The sequence below is a fragment of the Halyomorpha halys genome, unplaced genomic scaffold (assembly GCF_000696795.3).
Source record: "Halyomorpha halys isolate HHAL.00 unplaced genomic scaffold, Hhal_1.1 Scaffold450.1, whole genome shotgun sequence".
Taxonomy (NCBI): Eukaryota; Metazoa; Arthropoda; class Insecta; order Hemiptera; family Pentatomidae; genus Halyomorpha; species Halyomorpha halys.
The window spans coordinates 579989-602230 of record NW_027111919.1 but is presented as its reverse complement, the minus strand read 5'-3'; the positions used below and the strand labels follow the sequence as shown (position 1 = coordinate 602230).

General features: G+C 27.1%; 1 protein-coding gene across 3 annotated transcripts in view; it reads left to right on the top strand.

The window, feature by feature from the left end:
* Positions 1-17454, top strand: part of spz (Spaetzle domain-containing protein) — a 49127-nt gene extending 31673 nt beyond the window's left edge. Inside the window, exons 2-8 of one of the 3 annotated variants that reach the window (XM_067049835.1) lie at positions 7985-8076; positions 11331-11579; positions 12712-12758; positions 12859-13021; positions 14171-14306; positions 14951-15054; positions 16889-17454. In XM_067049835.1, coding sequence (XP_066905936.1) covers positions 7985-8076; positions 11331-11579; positions 12712-12758; positions 12859-13021; positions 14171-14306; positions 14951-15054; positions 16889-17141 — 1044 coding nt within the window. In that variant the 3' untranslated portion in view covers positions 17142-17454. Of the gene's footprint in view, positions 1-7984; positions 8077-11264; positions 11580-12711; positions 12759-12858; positions 13022-14170; positions 14307-14950; positions 15055-16888 lie in introns of all 3 variants that reach the window. The other 2 variants (XM_014424047.3, XM_014424048.3) reach the window with 2 other exon arrangements.
* Positions 17455-22242: the final 4788 nt, after the last annotated feature.

The window sequence follows — 22242 nt, the reverse complement described above, 5'->3', positions numbered from 1 at the left end:
CATTTGGTTTATAAAATATATAAAAGAAATAATAATAATAATTTAAGGAAGTATACATATAGGTGAACTATTAGTAATTAGTTTCTAGTCTACCTATGTGTATAATTCCCTAAATTAATATTATTATTTCTTTTGTATATTTTATAAACAAAACAATTATTTTGAAATGTTTTTTTTTTAATTTAATGTTCTTTCAATTCTAACAATGTTTGTATCTTCTTCTTTCATTTAGCCCTCAGGAATTCTTGCAAAATAAATAGTTTTCTTTTACTATTTTGATACCTTTTTTGAACACCACCCAGACTATCATCTTCCTACAATCTACTTCATACGGTCAACTATCTTCCTACAATCTACTTCATACGGTCAACTATCTTCCTACAATCTACTTCATACGGTCAACTATCTTCTTCAAATAAAAAGTACAGTGAAGAAAAATTTGTTTCTCTTTCTGAATATTTTTTTTTCTTTCTTTTCTTTTTTTTTTATAACGGACAATATTATCAAATGCCATGATATTAAATCGACTATTTTTTTTAAATGGTGCAGTGCGCGCGTCACAACTCCCTACTTAGAATTACAATTAATCTTGTAATTTACTTTAATTGTTTCAAGACAGCAATTTCCTTTTTATTTATCGTGACAGTATTTTCCTAACTACTACATATCCATTTAAATATTAAGTAAAATAGTACTACTATGTTTTCATGTTTCCATGGTTACTATGACAATAGTCAAAAAGTAAGACTACTGTTGTCACAACCGCTGAATCACAATAACATTTATTTTCTCTTTTAGTTAATTATCAAATTATTTCATATTTTTTATATAAAATTTTATTATAAATTTATGATATTTAATATAAATGTTATAGTAAGTAGTCTTTGATAACAATAAAATTGAAAAATGGTTGAAATTGGAAATCGGCCTTTTCCAATTCTAATCACTTTTTCGATGTTGTTCGAATTAACAATTTATTTATTTTTTAATTAGTCTCCTCTTCCCGTTTTTAATATTTCCAAGACAAGACTGTTCCTAATTCCTGATTTAGGGGTCAGGTTCTCAGGGAAACCTTCCCTTCTATTCCTGTCGGTGTTATTATCATGTAATAAAAAAGAAATAAATAGTTATGATTGCATAATAAAAACATTGTTTTTTACAGCTAACAGTAATAAATGATAAATTATTTCATATAAAGAAATTAAAGATAATTTAAAAGAATATTTTGTGAAGATTCCTTCGATTCGACGATTCCTAAAAGTTTTATGGCAAGAACTCTGACGTTTCGTCCATCTCCAGTGACTTCTAGACAGAAAATAGTTTCAACTTTAAATACAAAACATCCGGATTACAATTTATATAATTTTTTTTTATATAAAAAATGTTACATGTAAAATTATAACACAACGCCTGATTTATATATTTTAAATATTTGACGTTTCGGGGACACTCCAACCTCCTCTTCAGAATGTACAACTTTATATATAAAATTTTTTAACTATCAATATTTTGCTACATATAGATGTTTGATAGTATGATACATTTTTATGATTTACATATTTTAGATAAATGAAGCTTAAATATAATAATATAATTTTTTTTTTATTTTTTTATTATTTTATTAATATTTATACAAACACACACGCAATGGCTCAGCGTGAAATTGAAATGTCTGAAGGACAAATGTAATAGATTTATAAAATAAAATTATTCGATTTTCGATTTTGTTTTCTCTTGGACTCAAGTATGATTAAACCAGCTATCGCATGGTATTGTTAACTTTGAATTTATCTATATTATAAATTTTTTATCAGTCATCTGCTACAGTTCTTGTTTTCTATTATGTTTTTGTATCTTAATCGGAAAAAGAAAGGCATATGGACATGTAAACATTTAATTTTGCGTAAATGTCAGACATCATTTGCAATATATTTATATCGTTGCAGATAATACTTATCAATATATTATGTCCCTGAGACCTAATAGTTCAACTGATATGTTATATTTATATACACGCACACTTGAGCAGATGTGGGGAAGCTTTTTATCATTGGAAGCAATATATATAAACACACGGAGGCAACACTTACACTACACATTACAGTTTAGCAAAGTCAATTAAAAGTTTTTTTTTTTAATTTGAATCCCTAAAAGTGAGAAAATAAGTTTCGGAAATTAATGAAGCAGATGAACAAGTTTGGTTTCTAAGCGGACTTGACAGGTTTCGTAAATAAAAATTTACATATGTCAGGGCACCCTTGATCGGGTTAAGGCCATCGCATCTTGTGCATTTATGCATATGAGTCATACACAGGGTTTAGCAAATAAAACAAAAAAACTTGAAGCCCCTATGCTGCATCTAAATTATGACAAATATAAACTATTAAAAAAATTTATTATTATTTAACGATAAAAATAGAGATTTAGAAGTACAAGTTAGGCCGTTCGGAAACAGCCGAGCTCTCCCGAGCTTTCCCGATCTATCCCTACCTCAATAAAATGTATGGGTATTTGATATATTTCGTTAAACAATTGTATTATTGAAATTAACAAAGTTAATATTTTATATTTGAACCTCGAGAAACCCTAAAATACGAATTTTTATAGGAGCAGAAAAATATTTTTTTTTTACAAAACCTTCTCTAGTCGTTTTTTTTTTGTTTTTTTTTCAAAAATCATAAAAAAATGCGATAAATTTAACATGGCTCCATCATTCCACACGGAACATGTGAACGTAAGTAGAATGGTAAATGAAAGTCTCGTGATAGGCGCACGGCACCAGATTTTTTAATTTAGTCCTCATCTTTTTTTATTAAAATCCATCCATCGGTTCGAAAAATCGATTCTCTACATGTTTGTATCATCTCATATTATCACTAACAACAAATTTACTTGTATCTATTTTTATACAGTTGTAAATAACAATAAATGAATTATAAAAGTTAAAAAAATATTTTTCGGTCGAATTCTTCATAGTTTACAATAATACTTTATGAATAGAAAATTAAAAATGTATATATATTTTTGTACAATCCTCTACAGCTGAGTATATAAATAGAATATAACACTGTAACAAAAAAATAAAATAAAAAATAACCGGACATAACGTAACCTAGTCTATTATCAAGGTCTTGCATGAGTGTGAAGTAACTAAAAGTCCATTTATAATTATTTATTTACGTCTATGGATCATATTTTAGATGTTAAATTATAATTATAAATTATTTATTTATATTTAGAAGTAGGATTTCGTAAGAAAATAAGGCATAAATTCACCAAACCATGACCTGGAGATCCCACGATTGTAGACCCGGACATCCTTTTCACATGGTGCGTTGATTCGTATACAAGTGAAAACTGGATGGAATTTTTTGATGAACGTATGAAGTTTCAGTGTCTAAAATTAACTTTTATAAATTTATGTTTTTTCTGTTGCTAAAAATTACATTCTTCTAAAGCCATAAATCAACTGAATTAAGGAATATGCAATATGAACATTTAAATAAACCACAACATGAAGAATTATAGTGTAGTACTGTGTGTATTATAGTGTGTTGTAGTACTGTGAATATGAAACTTTTTTAAAAAAATAAAATTCTTATTATTATATTTTTGTTCTATAAAGAAATTGTGAAAAGGTAAAAAAGGGATAATACATATTTTATTTTTTTTTTTTAAAGGATATTGAATTTCAGTGAATAATAAACAACTATATTTTGACGACGTTTCGAGATCTTTTTTTTTTATTCATCCCTATTGTTTGGTAACTGATGTATTATACAGTGAATAACTGATAAATTTCCTTTACAACTAACTCAAAAGTTCTGGAATAATACTATAAATACTTTAAGATTATTATTCCAAAACTTGGGAGAGTTAGTTATACTGGACAGCTATTATCTATTCCATGTTGAATACTTAAATAAACAAATAATTGGCTTGAATATGAGAACAATAAAATCTCGAAGCGTCAACAAAATACATTTGTTTATTATTGGCTGAACCTCAAGAATATTTACGGAAAATATATATACATATAAGAACATGACTAATTACATTATTAATTAATAATAACATTGATAAGGTAAGTCGGGTCAAGTACTAAGATTTTAACACTGAAAGCTGAGAAAGGAGATATCCGAATTATGGGTTATAAGATTAGTAACTTAAAAACTAATCTAAATTATGTTGTTATATTTGTGTATATGAGTTTAATTCTGTCTCACAAGGCAATGTTTTGGTAAATAAATTAGTTTAGGATTATAACCAGTTTGTCTACAATAATGGCTTTATGCGTGAATTTAGTATATTTAATTATTTAAAACGGAGTTTAAAAAAATGTGAAACCTAAGTGTGAGCTTGATTTTGAAGTGAGGGCTTATTAAAATAGCGTATAGTTATTTATTTATAATTTTTTTTTTTTTTGAGGGTGTATTTTTATCATATTAAATATCGAAATCGGAGTTTCTATTCGTAAATCTGATAATTGCAAATTCGGCTTCTGATTATACTGAATATAATAATATAAAATATTGTATGTGATTATGTTTATTATAAAACTGTAGTTAATTTATAACACGTAAAAATAATAATTATGATTAATTAAAAAATAATTTGGCCTCTAAAAATGCTCATTAAAAATTTTTAATTTCTCGAAAACTTTGACCAAATTTCTCTTCTATACTTTAATTTTTACCACTATTTGAGTTTGCACTCTTCACTTACTTAATGTCCATACTTGACAACAGTAATTTTCTTATCTATTCAAAAAACAATATTAGATATTTAAAATACAAACAAATTTCTCAACTTCAGAAAACTATTGTTTTTAATTTTTAGTAACCCTTCCAGTAAAATGTTTTATCACAATGTTTGGGATTTGACGTTGGTTCTCAAACTTCAAACTTCCCAATTTTTTGGGTTTTCGAATCGTTGGGGGTGGGAAGGAGTGATAACCCCTATTGCTTCCATAACGAAGTCCCTGATTTTCATGTTATTCTAAACCCAATTTTAAACGAATCGCTGGATTATGTATTTAGCTCTAAATAATGGGAAACAAAAGATTATTCCAAATAATAATGTTATCATTAACTTTTCAAGTTAACAATCGGAGTCTATATTATAATCGATACCACGCTTAACGATATGTTAGGGTATCGATTATGGAATCCAGTTTAACCATAGGTTGTTATTTAACTGTTGATTTACTTTTATCAGTGGTTATTTAAAGTTTACTGATTAATATCAATCAAAACATTTTGGAGACCTTCAATTCTAGTTAACTTGATTATGAAATTTTCAATGTTTTTGAATATCGTTGAACAAATTGAAATTAAAATATGCTCAGGTGAAAAAATAAATAACATCTTAGTTTTCTGAGATGATTTAATCACTTTTTTCATATATCATTCTTGAAATATAATACCACTATTTATATTAATATTTCAGTTTTTTTTTACATAAAAAATGTTAAAAAAAGTATTTATACTGAAAATTAACACTTAATTTATATAAATTGATTCACAATTCAGCCCAATTTATCATGTAAAGAAATTATATTTTGATTGTGATAATAGACAGATGATAAAAATGTTTACCAGTTATATTGAAGATTGAAGTTATAAGGATCTATGTACTTAGCTCTAAAGAAGACATTCTAAATTTTTTGTTATATTTCAATAATAAAGCTTTTGAAGAAAGATCAACCATCTGAATGTGAATGATTATATTTTTCAGTCATCCTTCTTGTGGCAAACATTTCCTTCCCAAATTGAGGTCCTAATCATTAATTGTTATAAAATATATAATGCTTGTTTCATCACACCTAAGCCCTGTTACAATGTTGAGGCTGTGACATTAGAAATCAGATTTACCTGGTTCTTTTGCCGTAAACCTGGAAAAAATTGATGCTATCTTTTCAGCATTCTTTTAAGTATTGGTATGAAACATAATTTGGATTTTAAATGTAATACATCAATTATTGTAACCTTTTTACCTTTATCATTAAGTTTTCAGTCATTCCCAAAATCAATTATAAAAATACCCACTGATGTACACTCACAAAAAAAAAAAAAAATAACCAAGATAACTAAGACCATTTATAGGAAGCAGAAAACTTCTCATCACTAAGAATATTTCTTTTGTTCTCCTTTGTACCCTTCTATGACCTCTTTAGTTGTTCCAGGATGTGAAAAAGAAGTAAAAGTGTATGAGTATTTTTATTGATGCTCATTTCTGAGTGCTCAACAAAATCATTAAAAGTTATGTTTTGTAGTATTTCAGAACCACTTTAAACATGTGTTTATATTTGTTTTTGTTTTCGGTTTTTCAAGCTTTTCTTGGGTGTACAGATGGAAAGTAGTTGATTCTTCACTTCCTAGCCTCATTGAAAATTCTTAGGAGTCTAGGGACAATCAGTAATAGAAAGACAAATATTTAATTTTCTTTCAATATTTACTATTATGACATCTACCGATTACATTGTTTTGACAAATAGAATTCTCAATAGGTAGTTCAAGACTTTGATGTATGTGAAATGAGCAATAAAGACATTATTAAACTTCTTCCAAACCCTAAAATTGTTATAAAAAATTCGAAGAATGGTTTCATCTCGCACCCAAATTGAAATGAAAGAGCAGTTGATGTAATTGATCTGTACTTACCAGTTTGGTATTGTTCCTTTTTAATTTTTTTTCTTGAAGTCGTGGTAGGTTTTTCATCAGTTAAGTCTGTTCACTTGTATCAAATAAAATTGAATTAAAATTTTCTGTTAGTTCCTGATTAAACATATGATAATATATAGTTATTAATAACCATTGCATGAGAACAAAAAACAAAATTAAAACATTCGACTTAAAGCATTAGTAATAAATATAAAAACTCAAATAAATATAAATAAACACTCAAATTAAGCACCAAATTTGGAAAACAAAAAATTATACATTTATTGATTTTAATGTTTTTTATTTGTTGACAAAATTTTAATTTTCAATTTAATAAATTTTTTGAAAGCTTAAATTAACCATATAAAAAAAAAACTAAAAAAATGTACTGTTCCTAAGGAATAAAAATTGGAAAAAGAATATTCAGTTATACTGCAAAACAACTAATGTGTTATGTGTTTTTGCTCCTGAGTGTAGAATTAAATTATTATCATCATCATCATAATCACCTACTCCAGTCCATATTCCGCCTCCTGGCCTTCTTCCCTCTACCTGAGTTTCATATGTCTTCCTGGCAGTTCTTTCCTGGTCCATCCTAAGGAGGTGATCGAGCTGCCTTAGCGTGTACTCCTCTAGGATGCTCTCAGCCGGTTCAACTCTGAGGCTAGTCCATATTCTATCTCCTCATGTCCTTCCTTCCACCTTACGAAGATAAAAGCATCTCCATGGATTGGATCCGACTCTTGTGTTTCAAGGTGAAGATCCACGATTTGGAAGAGTAGAAATTCAATTAAATTATTATATTAAATATATTTTTAAATTGATCGACATGCCAATGAATTACAAAAAAATTACTTCATGATTTGAAAAAAAGGAGCATCAATATGAACACTCAAATGTACATTTAAAAACAATAATGTAATAAGTGGAAGAACATTTATCTTACAAAAATATGAATTTGAGAAAAAATTAATATTCTGATAATTTTTAATGCTATTTTATTTTGGAAAACACAATTTTTAATTCCTGAAAACTACCACAACTTAATGTTTACTAAAATTAACAAGGTCCTGTGGTGAAAAATTGATATTTAAAAAATTCTTCCGAGCGAATTTCCCTATTTTTCCTGTAATTTCACACTACATATTCTTCTATTTTGTAATGATGTACATTATACTAAAATAAAATTATTGTTAAGGAATACTGAAGGATGAAAAATAATTATAACACTTTGAGGATATTCCCAAAATTTATGATTTGACTTTTTTGGGTATTTTTGTTTTTGTTTTATTATTTTTATTAATTTATTCCTACTTTTTCAGATCAGCTTTGCTGACTGCCTTCCACCTGGAAATATAACCCATACTCCAAGAAGGGTTATTAGGTTTCCTCCAAATTCCAGCACACCTGTCAGGTAAATATATATATATATATATATTATTATTAAAATTTGCTACTGTATTCAGGATATGAATAAATTTGTTGATTAGAAATAATATGCAATAGAACCCTACTTAACTGGGTCTTCGAATTAACTAGTGTTAAAAAGAGAATTAATAAATAAATAAAGTTAAGAAAAAATAATAAATAAGTAAAGTGAAGAGAAAATAATATGTTCGGTAAAAAAAAAAAAAAATAGAAATGATTGACTTTGAGGAGACTATTTAAAACTTAAACATTGTTAGTACAATTAAGTTTAATCAAGCATTTAGAGATTTTTTTTAAAAATTTTAAATTGGTCTAACGAATTTAATTTCATCACATGTTAATGTACACATTACTAAGGGTGGAATTTTTATGTGATTAAAAAAGTAAAATTAATTGTATAAATATTTGTTTATTTTTACATAAATATGTAATGAAAACATAAAAATATTTGATATAAAAAAATCCAAAAGTGAGTAATTAACTCAATAAAGTGTGAAAATAAACAAAATACTGTATAAAACTTTTTAATTTGTTTAAATTAGTTTTAAAAAAAATAAATTCTATTCAAATATGTTTTCTCTTTAATAAATTTGCAAGTAAGATACATCTTTAAGTTTTCAAAAACAATTAGTCAACGATTGTGTCACAAAATCGATTTCTGTTGACCAAAGATTGTTCTACATACACAGGCTTATACTTGATTGTTATAAAATCCCTAAAATTAAGATCATAAACTTTCATTACATGTTTATTTTAGGCTTCTTGGAAAATAAATTAGGACTACCTTTGCAATTTTTATCTATGAATTTGTTGTTTTTCGTAATTTAAAAACAAAAATTCTTTTAAATTTAAAAAATAAAAAATTCCTAAGGTAAAGGAAATATGTACTTATGAGAAAAAACAATGAAATATAAAATAATAAATAAAATAAAATTTCAACTATGGACTAAAATATGAACTTTTTTTAAATGTAAAAATGATGAAATATTTAAAAATATATAAAAGAATATTGTTAAAAACATTACGAAATTTCTCTAGAAAGCATAAATGTGTGTTTAGAAATTGTAAAAAAAATATGTGAAAACATAGAAATCCCATTCCTGTACATCAAGTTTCTTTTTGTTTTATATTGCATTTATTTTTTACATAATATATAAATTAAATTAACGTTGAAGCTTCTTTTGCACACTATGGGTTAACTGATTCTCCCGCTTAACCAACATTGTCTGACTAGGACTGATAAGAGGGGTTCTACTATATCATAAAAACAGTTGTGGAGAAATCATCCATTGATAGGTTTTGTCCTAAAAGGATTTTTGTTTTAAAACTATAATTTAAATTGATTCAAGTAATACCAAATTCTGTAAGATCTTCCAAAGGATAGAAAAAAGTTAGTATAAACACATAAACTTTTTCAAAGGTTGGGTATATAAAATAACACTTTACCGAGAGAATCAAGAGTTTTCAAATTTCAAACACTTCCTGCCAAAACACGTTAAAATAGAATAGCACGAATTTAGCACCAAGCCACAATTATAGAACTATTTTAGTTTTATTGAAATTAAATAAAAATATTTTATAATATTCATAAAAAATTACTGAATTACACTGACTGGTTTTTGACATCGGTGTCAATGAGTATAATAATCAGGAAGGTGACATGGCTGTAAAATGTTCCTAATTTACCATTTCCACAGAACGTCACACTAGAGGTCGAAGTTTCCACTCCCAAAGAAAAAGAAAGTTTAGAGAGCTTTTCTTTAAAAAAAAAAAAACAAATAAATAAAAAACAATTTTGATCAAAATTGAGGAATTATGCTATAAATTTTCTTGCTGGTTACACGAAAAAGATCGAGATGACATTACCAGTTTGTGCTCAAATATCATACTTTTAAAAATATTTCCTATTGCCTAGTCTTACTAGCCTTATTGAATTTAATATTTCTTCCACGATATTATAATACATGTTATAATAAAATTTGTATTTCTGAAAATTTTGAATACCCTGAAAAGTATTACAATGTGAAAGAGAAAATTATCGTGTATTTATTTGAAAAATACAATATTTATTTGCAGATTTTATAGTTATTAATGTTAGTAAAATATTCAAAAGAAATTAAAAAACTTTACATCCAATAATAAAAATTGATTGCTTACCATAGTTCAATTAAATTTAATTTCTCTGAATGAAGGCTAAATAAAATCTCTAAGTTAGTTTAACATTATAATAATAATATAGATACTGACTGAGAAAAAGAAAACTATATGATATTGATATATGATGAAATCTATTAATGAATTATCAACTCATATAAAAGATTACTAAACAATAAATAAATATCTATATATATTTTATTATCTATATAAATTTTTTTTATTTGAATTATTACTGTCATATATTTAATTAAAGTTTTCTATATAACTATTCATTCATTTGATACACTGAAGGGAGTTATTTCTTGTAATTAAAAAGAAACTGACATGTAATACTGTGGATGAGATAGAGGTGTGTTACTCTATTTTATCGAAAAAAACAAAAAGTTAATCTGATTGTTTTTCTCTTCTACCCTTCAATTATTTTTACACAATAATTAAATATTTATTTATTGGGTTATAGGAGCCTTTGACAGGCATACGGTTTGATTTCTTTTTTTTCAATTTCAAATTTAATCTTTATGCACTAAACTTGTGGGAGTGGGTAGCTCATTGGTAAGGCACTGTGCTAAAACTCCAAGGACCCGGGTTTGAATCCGGCTGTGGCAGAGAATTATTTTCTGTTTCACTGTAGCCGTGAGTCAGCCCTGTGGGTTCGGGAGCCCTCCGGGGTCCACCCAGCCTCATAAAGTGGGTACCCTTAATTGTGTTGAGCGTGATTCTGACTAAATCACCTGCTTGCACAACCGTTGGTCTAGTAACAGTACTTGCTTACAAAGTACTGCACCCCTGACCCTTCATGGGTTATAGCGGTACAGACTTCATTTTTTTTTTTCTTTTTTAATATACTCAACTTAATATTAATCAATAATAATTTTTTTATTTTATTTATGTACGATTTATGAGGCAGATTATGGATTGAACCATAACTACTCATTGTATAAATTATATAAAAATGTAATATTATTAAAAATGTATGTTTGTGAATTAAATTATTAATCTATTTATATATTTTCTAAGGCGCCTCCCTCGTGGAAGAGTATTAATGCTAAGCCCAGTATTCTTCCCAGAATATTTTGTCCCTAGAATGGCCTGGCCTTCGGTTCCTCAAGTTGTAATGCCAAACGTCCCTCAAGTCGTCAGGTCAAAATTTCCTCAAGCCGTCTTCAGATCAAAATTTTCTCAAGCAGTCAAGCCAGAAGCTCCTCAAGTCAAGAAATTGGATGTTCAGCAAAAATTACCTGAAGTAGCTCGGACCCCTGGCCACCGCGTTCAGCTACTTCAGTCCGCTCAACATGATCAGCTAGTTTCTGCTTCTTCCTCCTCATCCTCCAGGTATCGATTAAATTCAGTTGCTATTTTGGCAGCTGAAGATCAAAATTATTCAATTCGTGACGACAACTTAGGCAATTGACTCAATGAATTGTAGATAGTCATTTGATGCGTGTTTTATTTAGATAATGTATGTTTATATTTTAATTCTTTATTTATAACTTAAGTATATTTTAGTAAATTAAATTAACGTTGTTTTAAGGTAAAGGCAGGTATATAAATTAAATTAATGTTTGGCTGTCAATACTACAGTTAAGTAACAATGTTTTGGTCTTTCAAGCCAACTGCAGAAACATCTACAAGAAATCACAATATGTTACAATACATGATCATTATAAATAAATAAAGTTATTGATTAACATTATTGATTACTATAGTATTAAGCCATATTAAAATTTGCAAATAATTTAATTTTATGTATGACCCATATCTCATTTAGATCATAAAATGAATATTATTTACAATTGAAAACGTTAAAAATCAATAATCTAATAAAATCCTAAATTGGATTGATGTCAATGTAAACATGTAATGTTTTAATAATAAATATTTGCTTATCATAACCTTCTGAGGTTATATGCCATTAAACTGTACTAGGGAATTTATTAAGTATTATTTTTTAAAAATAAATTTAATCAATAAATAATAAGTTTAAAAAATAATTAGTACTATATTGGAACAACAAAGTAATTGCTTTGTGTTTCATCTTTTAAATGAATGACATGAATTTTTCCTTCTGCAGTTTAATTTCAAATTTTATGTTTAATTTCAAATTTTATGTTTAATTTCAAATTTTATGTTTAATTTCAAATTTAAGATAGGGTCATGTTTAAAATTAAATTATTTGAAAATTTTAATATGGTTTAATATATTACTAAAAATGTTAATCAATAACTTTATTTTTTTATGGTCATTCTATTGTAATGTATTACGAGTTCTTGCAGATATTCTTAAAGATGGCTTGATGTGCCGAAATATTGTTAATTTATAAATAAATTATGGTAAACTATTAACAGTCTAACATTAATTTAATTCATAGTCCTGCCTTCACCTTAAATCGACTACTATATTCTTCTATTTTTTTTTGTGTACATGATAATTTTTTAATTATTAATAATTGTTTTTGTATGATTAGAACTCCTTCTGGCGGCTGGGCTCGAGACAAGAACACTTCTAGTAGAAGTAAGAATATTAATTTTATTAATTATACTTTTATGGATTTTAAAAAATACTATATCATTTATTTATTTTGTTTTATTAAATAAATTAATGGTTGTTACAGTTGGTGCTGCAGAAGAACAATTTGTCTTTCCAGATGATGATGATGATAAGACTCCACCAACTCATCCAGTTATAGCTCAAAAGTTTAAACCTACTCTCAAAAACCAGCCACCACCTTGTGCTGATGGTACAACATTTTGTGAAAGAGTAGATGGCTATCCAGCGTATGTATTTATTAATCTAGTACATAATGAGTAAAGAATTATTATTTTAAAATTTAATTAATTTATCTATCTTATCATTTTACTGTTTTTTTTTTTCCACAATCGATAAATGAGATGCTCAAGACATTAAATAAGAAGCTCCAAACCAAAAGAAATTTTGGCCATTTCTAAATTTGTTGACAAAACATCATTGATCCAGAAAATAACATGAACAAAGTCCTTTTTTAACTTCATAGCCGTAAATCAGTTAAAAGAAAGAACATCTTCCTAAAAACTTTATATTTTTACTTCTTGCTAAAAATAATTTAAAATTCTCATACATAATAAATTTTGTCAGAAAATGCACTTTGATCTCCAGGGCTCCTCAAATGGTTATCCATTCACAGAGTAAAATATTCTTTACATTGCACCTTAAAAAAAAAGTTTTGTGTGCTCCATTTTCTTCTTATAATATGTATATATTGTGGTGTTATTTTTGTTTTATATTATTTTTCTGTATATATTAACTTCACCATTAATAGGTTATTCTTTTTTAAAAACTATACATATTTTTTACTATGTAGAAAAATTACAGAACAAAATCTATTTAATTATATTACGTAAACCTTTCAACAAACAAAATTTTATATTTTAGACTTTTTTTTTATTCAAAAATTATTGAGCTTTGCTTTTTATCATTCCAGGAAATATTCGAATTATAGATGAAGAACATATTTCCTTTAGTAGGAGACACTTTTTTATATTTATAAAAAAATTTATATAAAGAAAAAACTTGAATCCAAAAAAATATTGAAAACAATATGTCTTAAATGAAAATTCATTAAATACTTATTTTGGCACTTCAAAGTATACATTTCAGCTCTATACTCTTCAAACACACTGGGTAAAGAACTTGCCTCTGCCAACCTTAGGCAAAGTCAAAAACTTGATACCGTCATAATCCCTCTTAGTACACACCATTCTTATGTATGCAAAATAACACTAAAATATATATCCTTATCTTTTGATGCAAAAGATTGATAATTTTCTCATTATTTCAAGACAATTTTTGAATTAAAGAAGTTCTAGTTCTTATAATGTTATTGTGTAAAATTATGAGTTCATAAATTTATAATTTTATTATGTAATTGTGTTTTGTTTCGATTTCAGGAATCTTGAAAATATATTTGACAATGATTTGGATCAATTTAAAGAGCTACAAGGAACAGATGAACTGAAATCGCCTCCTATTACGCAAAGAATTGATATCAACTCAACCAATGAACAACCTCTTTGTGCTTCCGTCGTAAGTAAAAGTTTTGGAATTAAAATTTATTCTTAATAAATTTTTGACAAGTTTTAATCTGAGATTTACACCTATTGTAAACAATTTTATTTTCGTTGTTAGTTTTTTTAGTTGGATTCATATTTAATTAATAGATATCGATAAGAAATGATTGCAGAAAATCATATGGACCACATTACACCCTTGATATTTATTATAAAACTATCTAACAATAAATATTTTACAGTTTTACATTATTGTTTACATACTTGGGATGTTTTGGCTATTATCGAAACGCAATACTCACTGCAGTCACACTACTAAAATATGATTTCATGCAATACAAGAGAAGTACCTGTAAATTATTATAAAAAAATTTTTCTTGTTTGTGCTCTTCTCCTATTTTATGTTTAATTTTAATATGGCAATTAAATCATAACTACACAAAATATTTAGAATAAATTGTTTATTTGTTATTTGGGAAATAAAAATAAAACTTTATGCATATTATTTTCAAGATAATCAGTAATAAATAAATTTTTTGGCTGTTATTCCTGATTGATGTATGAATGTAACTTATTGGTTATTTGAAATAAACTTTCCTCAGGTATAATAGTTAATTATGATTTTTATTACTGTAATATAATGTTCCTTACTTGTTTCAGGAAGAAGTTGTATTCCCTAGAACGGCCAAGAATAAAGATGACAAATGGCTCTTTGTCATTAACACAAGTTCCTTTGTACAAGGTGTACGCATTGAAAAATGCCTGTAAGTTTTTAATTTCTTAATTTAGCCTACTAAGAAAATCTAAATCTGTTTTTTTTTTTAAATAGTTACCCAAACGTGTTTCTAAATTATTGCATGGAAATCTATTATTATTTCACTTATTTGCTTAGAGGAAGAATATAATAAGCCACTTGTAAATTTTTTAGAACATGAGTTTGTAAATTTTGAAAGATTATAAATTTCTTATTTAATGTTTTATACTGTTTATATTTCATAATATTGTAGGTAAAAATGTTGTTTTTTTTTCTGGCAAAAGTTCACCGCGGCCACAGAGGGCTTATTGTACACTGTCCTTTCCCTGCTGAAAGCAGGCCAGATGCAAATGGATATCGTATAGGGGTGAACCGTCTCGCAAAGTTTAGGGTCTGAGATACGATTCCTTCTCAAAGGTAAGGAATCTGGTGTTCCTCCAAAATAACCCAGCCTTATCCTCAGCAATTGTCTTGATGTGCCTCTTCACTTGACTGAGACTAATCCCACATATGGCGTTGGGTGTAAAGGGAACGGATTCAGATCCTTTCCTAGCAAGGTAGTCCGCTCACTCATTGCCTTTAATGCCTTTGTGACCAGGTACCCATTCAACCTGAACTTTGTTGGTTAAGGAGAGTTCAAGTGGATCTTGCACTCTTCCACCAATTTGGAACGGGCTACATAACTACCCAACACATGGATGACTGCCTGACTATCCGTAAAAATGGTGATCAGCCTATTTCTTGTACCCTATTTTATTAAATTATGGGCACAGACATTAATTGTGAACAGCTCAGCCTGAAAGACCATGGTGTGCTTTCCTAACGTTATGAAGATGCCTTCATTAGATCTGTCCATTCTTCAGATTCCTGCTCCAGAGCCTTGTTCCACTAAGGATCCATCTTTATAGCAATTTACCCTATTGCACAGTTTGTGTGAGGTAGTCAAATATGTTGGAATACAGACAAAGATAATATATCGCTTTATGGAGCTACAAAACAGCATTTTGCTCAAAATAACAATTTTCTTTAAAATTGTTGTTTGTCACATTCCTTCATCTGAACATTTTATTTTAAACTCTGTTTTTACAAGTTGATTATATGAACAAAATGTATGATCATCTAAGCTTGATTGGCTTTTGTAGCACTAGATAGGATACTATTTAAGAAAAGTAAAGTACAAGTTCAGTCACATTGATTTAGTCGAAATTAAAATTAGTTGACCCAGTCTAAAAATGGTTTCGCATCTTGTTTTTGACCTATTAAGTAAAATAACAATAACCATCAGCCAGACAGGTGGGTGTGGTTAGGGGTTTTAAAAAGTTATGAACTTTGTTAAGCTAATCAAGTTCACTTTTTAACTAATGTAAGCACACATTCCCTCAATCTTAAAGGAACCCTACATAGTCAGGCCAAAACTTAAGCTATTACCATAAAAGAAACAAAAAACTTTTTTGTTATTTTCTTTGATTTCAACTGATTTTCCTCAAATAAAATAATCATTATTTGAAACCATCAAAAGTTAGGCAACCATCCTTTGTCAATATTTTTTGAAAACTCATAAAGGAATTGCTCGGTAGACTCTGTTATTTTAAATATAAAATGAGGGAATGTATATCTTACTGTAAATTCAGTTTTTTAAAAATTAGAATAATTCTGAAAAAAAAAAAAATTATTTTGACTTTAGGAAGGAAGTATTTTATATCTTAAGAATTCTGATATTAAACCTTAAACATAACCTTAAAGAAAAAGAAAAAGAAATGATTTTTATACTTCATTTTTCATCTTATTTATTTTTTGTTGAAGCTTGTTTTGTATTAATAAAAGCCTCCATATTTTCATTTTAGGAAGACCAGTGATGAACCTGAACAAAGCTGTTTTTTTAATGACTCATTTCCCAACGGCTACAAGACTGTGTGCAAACAGAAGTACATTTACCGGAGAATGGTAGCTGTGGATGATGATGGGAAACCAGTTAAAGATACATTCCTGTTGCCTTCATGCTGTTCGTGTACAGTGGTATCTGTAGGGGCGATGTTTAGACAAGGGATGGCGAGGAAACCTTTACGTACAACCACAACTCCTCCTCCCAAACACTAAGAAACTGAAAACTTCTTTGAAACATCTAAAAAATTGTTTTCTGGTCTGTGCAGAATTTTTTGTACTTATAAAAATCTTTTATGTAAATAAAGCAATATCATGAAACTGTTGCGAAGGATTGTATATAAACCTTAATAATTTATCTCATTATAGCTTTAAGTATGTGTGTAAAAAGAATTTATTATAACTAGATTTTTTGTTTGGATAACAATTTTTGTTAAATCGATTTATTTATTTATTTTTTTTAGTTTATCTGTATATCTATACGGACATGTGTATTCACATTTGTAAATATATGCTATTCATAAAACAAGTTTGTTTTTTATTTGTCATAAGCCAAGACCAAATTTATATAAATAACAAATCTTTCAAATATGAAATGTAATATCTTACAAAACATCGATAAATATGCTTTGTACATGCCAGAATCATTTAAAATATTAATAAGACATCATAATTATTGGTAAGGTTGCTTTCATCAATGAGTGAAATATTTTTGGCAAAAATATGAGGCCAAATAACTGTCAAATTCTAACCAGGGGGACAACATTTTAATCTTATTGAATTTTATTCTAATTTTTTTAAATAGAATTTACTAGGAAATGTTGTACAAGATTTTTGAAGATGGAAGACGTCATTAAAGTGTGGTACTTACTACTTCTGGTTTGATGTGCTCGTAATTTTTATCATTATTACATTGTAAATATATAATTTATAACAAGGAGAGAAAAAATAATTTAAAGTCACTGAACAAAGGTTCAAACAGGATATTTGAATAAAGGAAGATATGAGATACATGATGGTTGGTGTGATTAGAGAATTTGGTAGAGGAAGGATGCCAGGGAATACTTAAAATAGTAGGAAGGATAATAGCCACTTCAAATCTTTATAAAATAGGAACTAGAGGTCTCCCTGAGGATCCATGTAAATAGTTAATTTTACATAATGAAACTAATTTACGTCTCATTACTTAAATCATAATTAAATTCTTAATTATTTGAAGTTTCTAATTGATCTTATATAACAATGCAACACACACTCATAAAAAGATGAAATTATTTTATCATAGTTAAATTCAAAAAATATATATTTTAAATATCAGTATTTTATTGCTATTTTATATTTTATCTCCAGTTTATTAAGTTAATAAAAGCATAAAGGAATGGACAATCTATCTATCAAGCAAGATAACAACTGATTAAAAACGTACATAAACAAATATGTGTGAAAAATTATACATCGTCCTGGCACATATCAATAAACAAAAAAAATTACGTAAAAATAACAATTTAGAATGTTAAAATAATAGTTCTACCAACTGCCTAAAGATAGCAGCACAAATCGAGAAAAGTAGAAAATAATAGTTCCGATTAGCACCGCCAGAATGCAGCACCATCCAAACAGCCGTTTCCCAAGTTCAAATATTGCTGCAAAATAATTTTTAATAATAGTTCGACTAATTGCCTAAAGATAGCAGCACCAATCGAGAAAGGTAGAAAATATTAGTTCCAATAACCGCCACAAGATGCCAGCACCATCCAAACAGTCATTTCCGAAGTCTAGCACGAAAATTTTTACTTTGTATTAGGATATTAGGAAGTCACAGGAGCTCACTTGAAAGAACCGACCCAGGCGCCGACAGAATTGTCGAGCTCCTGCAATCTTCTAATATCCTAATACAAATCAAAAATTTTCGTGCTAGACTTCGGAAATGACTGTTTGGATGGTGCTGGCATCTTGTGGCGGTTATTGGAACTAATGTTTTCTACCTTTCTTGATTGGTGCTGCTATCTTTCGACAATTAGTCGAACTATTATTAAAAATTATTTTGCAGCAATATTTGAACTTGGGAAACGGCTGTTTGGATGGTGCTGCATTCTGGCGGTGCTAATCGGAACTATTATTTTCTACTTTTCTCGGTTTGTGCTGCTATCTTTAGGCAGTTGGTGGAACTATTATTTTAACATTCTAAATTGTTATTTTTACGTAATTTTTTTTGTTTATTGATATGAGCCAGGAAGATGTATAATTTTTCACACATATTTGTTTATGTACGTTTTTAATCAGTTATTATCTTGCTTGATAGATAGATTGTCCATTCCTTTATGCTTTTATTAACTTAATAAACTGGAGATAAAATATAAAATAGTAAAATAGCAATAAAATACTGATATTTAAAATATATTATTTTTTGAATTTAACTATGATTAAGTAATTTCACATTTTTATGAGTGACTGTAGCATTGTTATATAAGATTAGTTAAAAACATCAAATAATTAAGAATTTAGTATGAATAAGTAGTGAGTTGCAAATTAGTTTTGTCAAGGGTTTATGGGGATAGGAAAATTAGGAAAGAAGTTTAATAATAAAATAGTCATTTAAATTATGTTTTTATTTGAATTAGATTATGACAAAATAATTCCATGATACATTATTATAATAGATAAATAACAATTTAATTCTCATTTTACTACTATGTTGTAAATGAGTATTTCAATAAAAAATTGAAGAAGATTTGTATCAATCAAGAGAATTATGCTTTCAATATATTTTCTGAAGATATATACCCCAAAAACCTGTCATATATGTAGAAATAAATAAAGATAAACATTAATGTTAGCTTTCACTTATATAAATATATATTAGTTTATCCCTTCCCTGGTCATTTTTGACAAATAGAGGGGGGATTATCCTATAAGTTTAAAATTCCAATAATAGAAAGTTTGCATTGTTCCACTTTCATTCTTGATGAGCAAAATGCTTTGAAATGACTTCACTTGGTGACTCCAATAAAATAATTGATAATTACAAGCCAATATTTCAGATTAGAAAAGTCGAAAGATTTGTTTGTATACACGCCAAATAAAGTTACCAAAAATGTTTTAAATTAAAGATCATTGTGATGAACTTAAAGCTGAATAAAAGAATAATTAAAACTAGAACTAACAAATCTAGCGGGGTCAGTTCTCATTATAATAACTAGTTGTTGTGTATTAAATTTACGCAAAACTAGATTAAGTATAAGCAGGTTAAATAAGATGTTTTGGACTTGACTTTTTAAGGTTTCCCACTTTTAATGAAATATAAAGGTTGTCTCAGTTCTAAGTATCCAAACCCATGAAAGCAATAGCATAGCCAAAAAGTAAAAAAAAAAGAAAAAGTAATTCACCTATAAGTTTAAAAGGGTTCAAATGTGAAATATTTGGCATTTTAATTGTTTCAAACTTTCTTTTACATTAGAATATAAAAAACACAATTAACAATTGATATATAGAGATTATAAAAAATCCTACTGTAACATTCAAAATAGTTTTAGATTTATAATATTGTGAATATTATATGGGTACCAAAAAATTTCAAATGAAATACTTATTTAAATTTAAAATATAGAAAAATATTGTTCATTTAATGGAACCCATATAAAACCGAAAAATGAATCCAATTTCCTAAAAATATCTTTGTTTAATGGATTTTATATTTGTTTACTAAGTTTGAAAATAATATTATAACGACAGAAAATAGTAATATATATTAGAATTGTGCTTACAGTAACAATACATGAGAAATAAATTAAAAACAATTGGTTTTTAAATTAAACCAGGACTTATTTTAATTCATTAAACTAAATTGAAAATTTGTTTAAGCTTGTTTGAGAATGAGTTATTGGATATCAATAATATTATTAGCAAAAAACAAATTGTATTCATGACATTTATTTATAAATATGTATTTCATTTACGTTGCAAGCTTATTAGCTAAAAATTGTATTCTATAATTCTTGACACTAATAAAGCATAAATATAAACAATTTTTTTTTTTCACTGATTATTATATATTATTAATCCATTTTCATTAAATTTCACTTTTTAAAAACAACGCTCTGCAGGATGTGCCACGCTTCAGGGTAAACAGCTGTATTAAAAACTAAACATTAATTTTTCAGTGTCATTGAAATGGATTACAAAATAGAATGACAATGTTATTTTAAATTTCTTTTTATTACATAATATCCTATGAAGAAAGATATACATGGTAATATGCAAATAATCAATTTTGCATAACGGTTATATTTTATTAAATACTTTTTATTTAGTATATAATAGAATAGCAAATATCCATGATGTAGTCTTCATGGTTGTTTGTATCTTGTTAATGTTACTTTCATGTTACCTGACAAATACTGTGATTCTGGCTCATATTTCTTTCACAATTATGACATATCACACTTGTTTTGTTATTCTTATGTACTTCTCACCTAACTGGAAGTAAATTGATTTTCCAAAGTTGAAGTACATTATACTAGTGTAAAAATAATGAAACATTCCTTAGAAGACTCGAGATTTCTGCCCTTACCTTCAAGTTTCCTTCTATAAATTTCATTCTTAAATTAGTCAAATATTACCTATTTTGTTTATTATTTTCCTTTATTTTATTATTATTTCCCTTATTTTCTATCTTTAGGTGTGTACTGTATTTTGATATTTATCTTTTATTTACTTTTTTATTTGTTATTATTTCAGTTTTCATTATATGTCTAATATATTTTTGTATTCTTGTTTATTTATATTTTTAACTGTCCATCTTCCTTTTATTAATAACACAATCAACGATCTTCCAAAAAGGTTTTTTTGTTTGTTTTAATTTTTCCCTCTTATTTTCAGCTGTTATTTAGTTAGTCAATTCTCTGGGCTTTTATCTGAATAAATTTATCAAATTATTAAGATTATCTGTGGTTTTTCTCATATTTTTAAAATCCAGTAAAGTATTTATTGCTTTTTAATTTTTTTTTTTTTTTTGCACTAACTTTGTTGGAAAAATTAACAACAAAAATAAAGTTATTTACAATTGAAAATATTTTGCACATTTAAAAAAAAATTCCCATTGGTTTATTAATTAGAAGCTTAGTACAGTAGACATGTCAAGAATGAGTTCATCTATTTTCTCATTTTGCTCAAATTAATCCAATGGAAAAAGTTGCCCTCTGCCAGGTGCTCATTTGGCGTTTGGATCAGACTTTTCTATAATATTATATAATGTTCTTATAAATAGTATCAATTGTCCATAAACCACTTAATGAATTTAGAAAAGTCTGATCCAAAC